At 47.5% G+C, this 13,230-nt stretch overlaps 1 protein-coding gene across 1 annotated transcript in view; it reads left to right on the top strand.

Moving 5' to 3' along the window:
• Window positions 1–13,230, top strand: part of hsf2bp (heat shock transcription factor 2 binding protein) — a 146,838-nt gene that overhangs the window by 45,667 nt on the left and 87,941 nt on the right. Inside the window, exon 5 of the mRNA XM_072513052.1 lies at window positions 9,081–9,222. Coding sequence (XP_072369153.1) covers window positions 9,081–9,222 — 142 coding nt within the window. The remainder of the gene's footprint in view (window positions 1–9,080; window positions 9,223–13,230) is intronic.

Raw genomic sequence — 13,230 nt, 5'->3', positions numbered from 1 at the left:
AGCTGGTGGTAGGCAGATTTCAGGTCCACTGTCGAGAAGACCCGTTACTGTGCAATCTGATTGACCATATCAGATATGCGTGGGAGGGGGTACGCGTCGAGCTGCATGTACCGATTGATGGTCTGACTGTAGTAAACGACCATCCTGTTTTTCTCCCCCGTTTTCACCACTACCACTTGGGCTCTCCAGGGGCTATTGCTGGCCTGGATGATACCTTGCCGCAGCAGCCGCTGGACCTCAGACCTGATGAAGGTCCTGTCCTGGGCGCTGTACCGTCTGCTCCTGGTGGCGACGGGTTTTCAATCCAGGGTGAAGTTTGCAAACAGAGAAGGGGGGGTTGACCTTAAGGGGTGGTAGGGTCCCGCCAAATTTCAGGGTTAGGCTCTGGAGGTTGCACTGGAAGTCCAAGCCGAGTAGCAAGGCAGCGCAGAGGTTGGGGAGGATGTAGAGCCAGAAGCTCCTGAACTCTACGCCCTAGATGGTGAGGGTGGCAATGCAGTACCCCCGGATCGCCACGGAGTGGGATCCAGAGGCCAGGGAGATTCTTTGGTTAATGGCGTGTACCGCGAGGGAGCAGCACCTTACCGTATCGGGGTGGATGAAGCTCTCAGTGCTCCCGGAGTCCAGAAGGCAGGATATATCATGCCCGTCGACCTTCACCTTTGTCGACGCGGTCGCGAGGTTGTGCGGTCGGGGATGGTCGATCGTGACGGAGGCGAGGCGCGGCTGGTCGTCGGTGGTTGCAGGCGATGAGCGGCCCGATGAGGTGCCCGACAGGCAGGGTTCCTGAGGCGGGGAAGATGGCGGTGCCCACGGGCCACACGTGTCCTGAGGCAGGCAAGATGGCGGCGCCCTCGGGCCGCGCGTGTCCTGGGGCAGACAAGATGGCTCCGCCCATTGGTTGTGAGGCAAGTAAGATGGCGGCGCCCACAGGTCGCACGTGTTGTGAGGGGAGAAAGATGGCGACGCCCACTGACCGCAAGTGGGGGTTGCAGGGACAGTAGCAGCGATTGAGCGGGCCTGGCACACTGCAGCGAAATGTCCTTTCTTGCCGCAGGCCTTGCAGAGCGTGCTCCGCGCCGGGCAGCGCTGCTAGGGATGTTTTGTCTGTCCACAGAAGTAGCACTTGGGTCCCCAGGGGTTGGTTTGCTGCCGCGCTGCGCAGGCGTGGGGTTGGCTAGGGGCGGTCGCTGTTGGGGTCCACGATGGGGTGGCCGCTGGCGCGGTCCACGATGCCCAGGAGGGGTGGGCCGTGCGGTCGGGGGCATACGCCTGTACGTTGCGTGGGGCGACTGAGCGAGAGCGCTAGTTACTTGGTCACTGCGAGGTCAAGCGTAGCCCCTTCTAAGAGACGCTGGTGGATGTAGGCCGACACGATGCCGTAATGAACGCGTCTCTCATTAGCAGGTTAGAATGTTCAGCAGCCGAAACGGCCTGGCAATCACAGTCTCTCACCAGGGCGAGCAGGGCACTCCAGAAATCTTCCACAGACTCACCGGGAAGTTGGTGCTGTGTGGACAGGAGATGCCTGTCGTAGATCTTGTTGGTCTGCTGAGCGTAGTTCTCCTTCAGTATCACCTTGGCCTCTGCGTAGGTAGGCGCGTCCTGGATGAGGGGAAAGACATCGGAGCTCAGCCGCGTGTACAGAATCTGGAGCTTTTGTGCTTCTGGGATTGGGCCTGTCGCAGATCCGATGTATGCTTCAAAGCATCCTAGCCAATGTGCAAAGTCCTTTTTGGCATTGTCTGCTTTAGGATGCAGCTGCAGGTGATCCAGCTTGATGCGGAAATCCATCTTTTTAAAAACTGTAATAAATTGATGCACTATCAATTATGACAAGACGAGAGTAGAGAGTAATCGAGGCTTTATTACACAGAGATGGCGGCCTCCGACAGCTGCTGCCAATATGGCTGCAGTTCGGAGAGCACACACATTTATACTCCGCCTACTGGGCGGAGCCAGCAGGCAGGAATCTACTCCCGTACCTGTAGTACAGGGGCCTTACCGTAATACCCTTGTATGCAGTGCAGTATATACAATATAATACAACAGTGGTGATTACCACATTCCCTACACCCACTTCATACAGGCTCCCGACCATTGTCCGCTCAGTTCTCCCCCAGTTTATGCTCCTTAATGAAGTCTTTGGTCGCTTCTGGGATCTCGAAATAATACTCCCGGCCTCCAAACGTCACGCATAATTTCGCCGGGTAGAGCACTCCATACCTGATCTGCCGCGGGTACAGCACCGCCTTGGCCTTGTTGAAGCCTGCCCGCCGCTTCACCAACTTGGCTCCGATGTCCTGATAAATTTGGACGTTATTCCCCTTCCAGTCGCACGTACGCTTCTCCCTGGCCCATCGCAGAATCACCTCTTTCTCCACAAATTTATGGAGTCTCACAATCACCGCCCACGGCAGCTCCCCAGCTCTAAGCTTCTGCCTCAGGGACCTATGTGCTCGGTCCACTTCAGGCGCCTTATCTAGTACCCCTTCTGCCACCAGCCCCACCAGCATCTTTGAGACAATGTCGTGGCACTCACACCTTCCACTCCTTCAGGCAGGCCCACTATTCACAGGTTCTGCTTTCTCAAGGTATTCTGCTCCTCCGCCTTTGCCCTCAACGTTTTACAGAGGTCTCCTAGAAGCCCCACCTCTGCCTCCAGAGCCACCACATAACCACCACTGTGGTCCAAGATCACTCCTTCAATCTCCCGAATCTGTGACCTCCAAACACCTTTCCACCCGTTCCAGAGAACTCTTCAGGGGTGCCGCAGCTTCTGCAATGGCCTTTGCGTGATCCTCACGCATTTCTTTCCTCTGTTTATGGAATTCCTCCTTGATAAAAGCCATCAATCAGCTCCTGTATCTGGAGCCTTCCAGCTTGCCCCTCCCCCGCCTGCATGCTGAAAGAGGCTGTTGCTGCAGCACAAGATTGTTTCAACTTTTCAGCCAAATCTCTCACTGTTTTCTGCCGGTCTGGTGATCAGCAGACATACCACTCCTGGGGGAAACTGCTCCTCTAACATTCACCTACGCCTTTTCATCAAAATTCCACCCAGTTCTGTGTAAAAGGAGCTCTTTTCTGTGACTTTAAGCAGGAGCAGCCCTGTATGTGACCATTCACTCCATGCTCACAACCGGAAGTCAGGATCATCCTTGTGAACCTCCTCTGGACCCTTTCCAAGGCCAGCCTTCCTTTGATACGGGCCCAAAACTGCTCACAATACTCCAAATGGGGTCTGACCAGAGCTTTATACATCCTCCGAAATATATTCCTGGTCTTGTATTCTAGCCCTCTCGACACGAATGCTAACATTGCATTTGCCTTAACTGCCGACTGAACCTGCACGTTAACCTTAAGAGAATCGTGAACAAGGACTCCCAAGTTCCTTTGTGCTTCTGCTTTCCGAAGCATCTCCCCATTTAGAAAATAGTCTATGCCTCCATTTCTCCTTCCAAAGTGCATAACCTCACACTTTTCCACATTGTATTCCATCTGCTCCTTCTTTGCCCACTCTCCTAGCCTTTCCAAATCTTTCTGCAGCCCCCTTGCTTCCACAATACTACCTGTCCCTCTACATATCTTTGTATCATGTGCAAACTTAGCAACAGTGCCTTCAGTTTCTTCTTCCAGATCATTAATGTATATTGTGAAAAGCTGTGGTCCCAGCACCAACCCTTGAGGCACACCACTAGTCACCAGCTGCCATCCTGAAAAATACCCCATTCGGGCAGCACGGTAGCACAAGTGGATAGCACTGTGGCTTCACAGAGCCAGGGTCCCAGGTTCGATTCCCCGTTGGGTCACTGTCTATGCGGAGTCTGCACATCCTCCCCGTGTCTGCATGGGTTTCCTCCGGGTGCTCCGGTTTCCTCCCACAGTCCAAAGACGTGCAGGTTAAGTGGATTGGCCATGCTAAATTGTCCTTAGTGACCAAAAAAGGTTAGGAGGGGTTATTGGGTTACGGGGATAGGGTGGAAGTGAGGGCTTAAATGGATTGGTGCAGACTTGATGGGCCGAATGGCCTTCTTCTGCACTGTATGTTCTATCCCCACCCTCTGCTTCTGCCAGGTAGCTAACCCTCTATCCATGCCAGAATCTTACCTTGAACACCATGGGTTCTTAACTTATTCAATAATCTATGCGGCATCTTGTCAAAGGCCTTCTGGAAATCTGAATAAATCACATCCACTGGTTCTCCTTTGTCTAACTTCCTTGTTACTTTCTCAAAGAACTCCAACAGATTTGTCAGACATGACCTCCCCATGACGAAGCCGTGCTGACTCAGTCCTATTTTATCATGCACTTCCAAGTACCCCACGGTCTCACCTTTAATAATGGACTCTAAAATCTTACCAATGACCGAAATCAGGCTACCGGCCTATAATTTCCCACTTTCTGCCTCCCTCCGTTCTTAAACAGTGGTATTTTAAGTAAACACTTACCTGGTCCCGTTTCTGTTCCTCTTTGCAGTTGTATTTTTTTTTAAGGTGGGAACAGGAAGTTCGACCCGCGGACTTCTGGGAAGTGGCATGCAGGGGTTGCCGGTAGGTGAGTATTTAGGTTTAAAATAACTTACCTTGCAGGGGCAATCACTTGGAGTTTCAGTGGGAGCGGAGTACAGAGGCTGCTGCTGGGTGAGTATTTAAATTTAGAATAACTTACCTTGCAGGAACAGCTCTTGGAGTTTCAGCGGGAGCGGAGTGCGGGGGCTGCTGGTGGGTGAGTATTTTAAGTAAACACTTACCTGGTCCCGTTTCTGTTCCTCTTTGCAGTTGTATTTTTTTAAAAAAAATTTTAAGGCTGGAACAGGAAGTTCGACCCGCGGACGTCTGGGAAGACCCTCACCAATAAATTCTGGTGGAGAGGAAACCCGAGACACTACACGTGTAGTGTCTCCCACCCGCCCTCCTCCTCTAACCTAATAATAAAACCCATTGGTGTGAGGTAAGTACCATATTGTATTATTATGATTATTTTTTTTAAAATGTAGTTGTTAGCCAGATCTTGGTTGAAGTTAGAGGGATGGCAGGGAAGGGAGTGCAATGTTCCTCCTGCAGGATGTTTGAGGTGAAGGATGCCGTTAGTGTCCCTGCTGATTTTACCTGCAGGAAGTGCTGCCATCTCCAGCTCCCCCAAGACCGAGTTAGGGAACTGGAGCTGGAGTTGGAAGAACTTTGGATCATTCGGGAGGCAGAGGGGGTCATAGATAGCAGCTTTAGGGAATAAGGTACACCAAAGATTGGAGATAGATGGGTAACTGTAAGAGGGACTGGGAAGAAGCAGTCAGTGCAGGGATCCCCTGCGGTCGTTCCCCTGAGAAACAAGTATACCGCTTTGGATACTTGTGGGGGGGGGGACTTACCAGGGGTAAGCCATGGGGTACGGGCCTCTGGCACGGAGTCTGTCCCTGTTGCTCAGAAGGGAAGGGGGGAGAGGAGCAGAGCATTAGTAATTGGGGACTCGATAGTCAGGGGCACAGATAGGAGATTTTGTGGGAGCGTGAGAGACTCACGTTTGGTATGTTGCCTCCCAGGTGCGTGATGTCTCGGATCGTGTTTTCCGGGTCCTTAAGGGGGAGGGGGAGCAGCCCCAAGTCGTGGTCCACATTGGCACGAACGACATAGGTAGGAAAGAGGACAAGGATGTCAGGCAGGCTTTCAGGGAGCTAGGATGGAAGCTCAGAACTAGAACAAACAGAGTTGTTATCTCTGGGTTGTTGCCCGTGCCACGTGATAATGAGATGAGGAATAGGGAGAGAGAGCAATTAAACACGTGGCTACAGGGATGGTGCAGGCGGGAGGGATTCAGATTTCTGGATAACTGGGGCTCTTTCTGGGGAAGGTGGGACCTCTACAGACAGGATGGTCTACATCTGAACCTGAGGGGCACAAATATCCTGGGGGGGAGATTTGTTAGTGCTCTTTGGGGGGGTTTAAACTAATGCAGCAGGGGCATGGGAACCTGGATTGTAGTTTTAGGGTACGAGAGAATGAGAGTATAGAGGTCAGGAGCACAGATTTGACGTCGCAGGAGGGGGCCAGTGTTCAGGTAGGTGGTTTGAAGTGTGTCTACTTCAATGCCAGGAGTATACAAAATAAGGTAGGGGAACTGGCAGCATGGGTTGGTACCTGGGACTTCGATGTTGTGGCCATTTCGGAGACATGGATAGAGCAGGGACAGGAATGGATGTTGCAGGTTCCGGGGTTTAGGTGTTTTTGTAAGCTCAGAGAAGGAGGCAAAAGAGGGGGAGGTGTGGCGCTGCTAGTCAAGAGCAGTATTACGGTGGCGGAGAGGATGCTAGATGGGGACTCATCTTCCGAGGTAGTATGGGCTGAGGTTAGAAACAGGAAAGGAGAGGTCACCCTGTTGGGAGTTTTCTATAGGCCTCCTAATAGTTCTAGGGATGTAGAGGAAAGGATGGCGAGGATGATCCTGGATAAGAGCGAAAGTAACAGGGTAGTTATTATGGGAGACTTTAACTTTCCAAATATTGACTGGAAAAGATATAGTTTGAGTACATTAGATGGGTCGTTTTTTGTACAGTGTGTGCAGGAGGGTTTCCTGACACAATATGTTGACAGGCCAACAAGAGGCGAGGCCGCGTTGGATTTGGTTTTGGGTAATGAACCTGGCCAGGTGTTGGATTTGGAGGTAGGAGAGCACTTTGGGAACAGTGACCACAATTCGGTGACGTTTACGTTAGTGATGGAAAGGGATAAGTATACACCGCAGGGCAAGAGTTATAGCTGGGGGAAGGGCAATTATGATGCCATTAGACGTGACTTGGGGGGGATATGTTGGAGAAGTAGGCTGCAAGTGTTGGGCACACTGGATAAGTGGAGCTTGTTCAAGGATCAGCTACTGCGTGTTCTTGATAAGTACGTACCGGTCAGGCAGGGAGGAAGGCGTCGAGCGAGGGAACCGTGGTTTACCAAAGAAGTGGAATCTCTTGTTAAGAGGAAGAAGGAGGCCTATGTGAAGATGAGGTGTGAAGTTTCGGTTGGGGCGATGGATAGTTACAAGGTAGCGAGGAAGGATCTAAAGAGAGAGCTAAGACTAGCAAGGAGGGGACATGAGAAGTATTTGGCAGGTAGGATCAAGGAAAACCCAAAAGCTTTCTATAGGTATGTCAGGAATATTTTTCGTCAGTATTCACTCAGGAAAAAGATAATGTTGTGGAGGAGAATGCTGAGACCCAGGCTATTAGAATAGATGGCATTGAGGTACGTAGGGAAGAGATGTTGGCAATTCTGGACAGGCTGAAAATAGATAAGTCCCCGGGGCCTGATGGGATTTATCCTAGGATTCTCTGGGAGGCCAGGGAAGAGATTGCTGGACCTTTGGCTTTGATTTTTATGTCATCATTGGCTACAGGAATAGTGCCAGAGGACTGGAGGATAGCAAATGTGGTCCCTTTGTTCAAAAAGGGGAGCAGAGACAACCCCGGCAACTATAGACCGGTGAGCCTCACGTCTGTAGTGGGTAAAGTCTTGGAGGGGATGTAGAGAAGTGTGAGGTGATTCACTTTGGAAGGAATAACAGGAATGCGGAATATTTGGCTAATGGTAAAGTTCTTGGAAGTGTGGATGAGCAGAGGGATCTAGGTGTCCATGTACATAGATCCCTGAAAGTTGCCACCCAGGTTGATAGGGTTGTGAAGAAGGCCTATGGAGTGTTGGCCTTTATTGGTAGAGGGATTGAGTTCCAGAGTCAGGAGGTCATGTTGCAGCTGTACAAAACTCTGGTACGGCCGCATTTGGAGTATTGCGTACAGTTCTGGTCACCGCATTATAGGAAGGACGTGGAGGCTTTGGAGCGGGTGCAGAGGAGATTTACCAGGATGTTGCCTGGTATGGAGGGAAAATCTTATGAGGAAAGGCTGATGGACTTGAGGTTGTTTTCGTTGGAGAGAAGAAGGTTAAGAGGAGACCTAATAGAGGCATACAAAATGATCAGGGGGTTAGATAGGGTGGACAGTGAGAGCTTTCTCCCACGGATGGAAATGGCTGGCACGAGGGGACATAGCTTTAAACTGAGGGGTAATAGATATAGGACAGAGGTCAGAGGTAGGTTCTTTACGCAAAGAGTGGTGAGGCCGTGGAATGCCCTACCTGTGAACTCGCCAACATTGAGGGCATTTAAAGGTTTATTGGATAAGCATATGGATGATAATGGCATAGTGTAGGTTAGATGGCTTTTGTTTCGGTGCAACATCGTGGGCCGAAGGGCCTGTACTGCGCCGTATCGTTCTATGTTCTATGTTACATTCACCACCTTCCAGTCCTCTCGGACCCTTCCTGCCTCCAGTGATTCCTGAAAGATCATCACCAATGCCTCCACAATCTCCTCAGCTATCTCTTTTAGAACCCTGGGGCGTAGTCCATCCGGTCCAGGTGATTTATCCACCTTCAGACCTTTCAATTTCCACAGAACCTTCTCCTTAGTAATGGTCACTGCACTCACCTCTGCCCCCTGGTTCTCCTGGAGCTCTGGCATCCCACACCGGCGGTGTCTTCCACCGTGAAGACTGATGCAAAGTAACTATTCAGTTTGTCTGCCATTTCTTTATTATTACTTCTCCAGCCACATTTTCCAGTGGTCCAATGTCTATTTTTCCCTCTGTCTCCCCTTTTATATATTGAAAAAAACTCTTCCTATCTTCCTTTATATTACTAGCTAGCTTGTTGCTTTTTTAGTTGTCCTCTTTTTTAGTTTCCCGAAAGATGTACTGTTAGGTAATATGGACATTCTGAATTCTTCCTCAGTGTACCCTGAAAGGTGCCAACTAGGGGCTTTTCACAATAACTTAATTGCAGTGTTAATGTGAGCCTACTTGTGACAATAATAAAGATTATTATTATTTTTATTAAGATTATTATATGCTGCTTGACATGCTGAATATTTCCAGAATTTTCTGTATTATTTCATATTTTGAACATCCACAGCATATTTTCCTTTTGCAAGATAATTTTTATTATATGATTTTTAATTATTTTCACATCATTGTGATATGTTTGTGTGCCTGCATATTAACAATTTAGTTATGAACAGGATCCTTCTTCTTGAATTAACAGAGCAAAGCAGAAAAGTTTTTCAATATTGTGGGACAGACAATAGAAAGTTTTGTGAAATCTCTGGATGGGAGCGTCAAGGAGCAACAGAATCTGGATTCAGATGAAAACCAATTTGTTCTGGCAATGGCAGGAATTGTAACAAGTAAGTCCCATTCCTAGTTAAAAAAACATTTGTGTTCTGTTAAACATTCATAATTCCCTCACTAATTTCCGATCAGCGGATATATTAATACACACAAGCCCTGGAATTTCTAACTGGTTTGGCACTGTCATCACCGATCTCTGTTTCTGCTTGAGTTTGTCATCACCAGTTTTGTTACCCCAAATTCATGCATTCCAATGACTGGACTTTTCTGCCTTTTGGTTTTCTGCCTTCCATAAAGTTGAGCTCTTCTAAAACTCTGCTGCCCATATCCAACTCCTGGGCAGATGGAATCCAGGCATCAAATTGAGACACGGTGAATTTGCACCCAGTCTATTTGGAGCTGCAAAGTCCTCCTCACTAACAACGAGGTACTGGTGCCAAAGAACTCATAGAGCCATTATGGTGGATATATCAATCATCAAGTCCATTCTGGCCTTCTGAGAACAATCTATTTTCATGAGAATGTCGCTTTAAGAAACGTTTGGCTGCTCATATTACTGCAGTGATGTCAGAGTGTGGGTGAAGCTGGGCTGTCTGTCAGCTTTTTACTTTTGTTTTAGGCTGTTCGCTGCAGGGTGTGGTTTAGTTCTGTTTTCAGTGTGGGAGCTGAAGCCAGACAGAGCAGGTGTACTGTTGATCTGTCGGCCATGAAAAGACTATCTCTTGATCATTTGGTGAATTCAGAATTATAAATGTTCTCAGTAGTGAATGTAAACCTAATGTGCTTCTGTTAAAAGGTGTTTTTTTTGTCTTCTGGATGTTGTTTGGGAAGTTATTAAGGATTACTTAGTGTTGTATTCTTTGGGGGTTGTATTTGAATTAATGGTTGCTAAGATGTTCACTGTATGTTTTAAAAAGGTTAACTTGAGTTCATAGAATAAACATTGTTTTGCTTTAAAACATACTTTTCCATTTCTGCTGTACCATACCTGTAGAGTGGGCCGTGTGCTCCCCATACTACAATCTATTAAAAGTTGTGGGTCAGGTGAACTCCATGATACACTTTGGGGTTCTCTAAACACTGGCCCATAACAAATTGGGGGCTCGAGGGGGATAAAAGTCTATCTATTGGATTGGCTTAGTGAACTTAAAGACAGTGAGGGGTGAGCATATTGTTGTTGCTTTTCAGGTGTGGTATTCCAGTGGGGAGTGTGTTGTGGACAATGGCTCTTTCAGAGGCTCTGAAGATTTTGAGGGTAGAGACGGTCACACGCAGTACCTTACGGACAGTGACTAAAAGCAGACTGTTAGATTTGCAGTTAACATTACCTGACAAAATGCGAAAAGATGAGGTAATTATGGCGGTAGCTAAGCATTTAAAGTTGCTTGAGATACAGTTTGACCCAGTGGAAATGGCAAAATTTCAGTTACAAATTAAACACATGGAACATGAGAAAGAAGGGGGCAGCACGGTAGCATGGTGGTTAGCACAATTGCTTCACAGTTCCAGGGTCCCAGGTTCGATTCCCCGCTGGGTCACTGTCTGTGCGGAGTTTGCACGTTCTCCCCGTGTCTGCGTGGGTTTCCTCCGGGTGCTCCGGTTTCCTCCCACAGTCCAAAGATGTGCAGGTTAGGTGGATTGGCCATGCTAAATTGCCCTTAGTGTCCAAAATTGCCCTTAGTGCTGGGTGGGGTGTCTGGGTTATGGGGATAGGGTGGAGGTGTGGACTTGGGTAGGGTGCTCTTTCCAAGAGCCGGTGCAGACTCGATGGGCCGAATGGCCTCCTTCTGCACTGTAAATTCTATGTATCTATGTAAATTAAAGCAGCTTGAACACGAGAGAGAGGAAAAAGAAAGAGAGAGAGAAAGAGAGAGAGAGGAAAAAGAAAGAGAGAGAGAGAGGAAAAAGAAAAGGAGAGAGAAGAAAGGAGAAAAGAACTAAAAGAAAGAGAACAGGGAAATGTTTTGTTATGTTTCCTTTGTAACATGAGCGGCTTCCTTGTGTTGCATTTGTCAAAGGAAGGTCGAGACGTGTAGATAACTTCAACACATTTACTTACACTATGTACACTTTTATAACTTGAGTTCGACACTACTGCTAATCCTATTATAGCTACCTAAACTGACTAACCAGCTGCTGTCTTCCACGTGGTGGGTGTAATATTGAATCAACCCTGTGCCTCCCCTCACTGACTGTCTCCACTGGCAAAAGGGGAGATCATGTGTGTGGTGTCCTTTATATATGGGTTGGTGTAATGCCCCCCTGTGCTCGTGTCACCTCCTTCTGTATCGTGAATGTCCATTGGTCGCCTCCTATCTAGCTTATCTATTGGTTGAGTGTGTGTGTGTGATGTTTCTGGTGCTCCCTCTAGTGTCTGTCTAGCGTACATGCATTTACAGTGATGCACATCACCACAGGAAAGAAAGAGTACAGATCAGGGAAAAAGATAAAGAGAGAGAGTTTGAACTTCAGAAAATGGCCATGAAACATGGCAATCAGTTAAAATTGGCAGACGTAAAGGGAATCGCACAGTTGGATGATAGTGATGAGGATAGTGAGAAAGAGCGTCAAAGTCGAAGGCTTGGTGGGAATCTATTTAAATATGTCCAAGCATTGCCAAGGTTTGACAAGATGGAGGTAGAAGCCTTTTTCATTTCATTTGAGAAGGTGGCTAAACAAATGAAATGGCTACAGGACATGTGGGTATTACTGATTCAAACAATGCTGGTAGGTAGAGCTAGTGAAGTGTTTGCACACTACTGGAGGAGGTATCTGGGACGTATGAGGAGGTGAAAAAATCCATCTTAGGTGCATATGAGCTAGTGCCTGAAGCCTACAGAAAAAGATTTAGAAATTTAAGGAAAGAATTTGGTCAAACATACATGGAGTTTGAAAGGCTCAAACAGAGTAATTTTGAGAGGTGGATTTTGAAAATAGACCAAACGTATGAAGCTCTCAGAGAAATTATGCTTTTGGAGGAGTTTAAAAATTCAATTCCTGATGCAGTGAGAACTCATGTGGAAGAACAGAGGGTTAAAACTGTGAGGTTAGCAGCAGAAATGGCAGATGATTATGAATTAGTTCATAAATCAAAGCTTGGTTTCCGACATCAGTTTCAGCCTGTGGGGGATAGAAACTGGAGACATGAGAAATACTCAAGTGGTAAAGGTAAAGGTGGGGATCTGATAGGAAATAATAAGGAGAGTGTACCTCAGATTAAAAAAGAAATCCAGGAGGGTGGAAAAGAAATGAAAAGTTTCAAATGTTTTCACTGTGATAAACTAGGCCATGTAAAATCACAATGTTGGTGGTTGAAAGAAAGCACTGGGAAGGCTGATGTGGTAAAACAGGATAAGACAGTGGGATTTTTTAGAGTGGTAAAGGAAAGCCCAAGGGAAGCGAAGGAGGTGCAAAAGATGGTACAGCCTGATCAAGAGGTGATTGATAAGAAGGTGGCAGATCTCTTTAAAGAATTTATTTGTGTGGGTAAAGTTTACTCATGTGTATCAGGAGGAGAAGGTAAAGAAGTCACAATTTTAAAAGATACGGGAACTAGTCAATCTTTAATGGAAGAGATGAGGAGTTATGTAGTCTGGGAAGAAGGTTGCCAGAAAAGGTGGTAATATGTGGAATTCAGGGTGAGAGGAGGAGTGTTCAATTGTAAACGGTAAGGTTGGAAAGTCCAGTGAAGAGTCGTGAAGTGGTAGTAGGAGTAATAGAGAAACTATCTTTTCCAGGAAGACAGTTTATCTTGGGTAATGATATAGCTCGATTGCAGGTGGGAGTGATGCCTACTGTGGTTGATAAGCCAGTGGAAAATCAGACAACTGAAGTGTTGAACGACAAATATCCTGGGATGTTTCCGGATTGTGTAGTTACAAGGTCACAAAGTCACAGGTTAAGACAAGAGGAGAAATCAAAGAGTGAAGATGAAGTTGAAGTGCAATTATCAGAAACGATTTTTGATCAGATGGGTGAAAAAGAACTAGAACAGGTGGAGGATGAGGCGGGTATTTTTAGTTCAGGAAAATTGGCGGAGTTACAACAAAAAGATGTAGAAATAA

This window comes from Scyliorhinus torazame, chromosome 8, assembly GCF_047496885.1.
Source record: "Scyliorhinus torazame isolate Kashiwa2021f chromosome 8, sScyTor2.1, whole genome shotgun sequence".
Lineage (NCBI taxonomy): Eukaryota > Metazoa > Chordata > Chondrichthyes > Carcharhiniformes > Scyliorhinidae > Scyliorhinus > Scyliorhinus torazame.
This window is presented reverse-complemented; position numbering and strand designations above follow the sequence as displayed.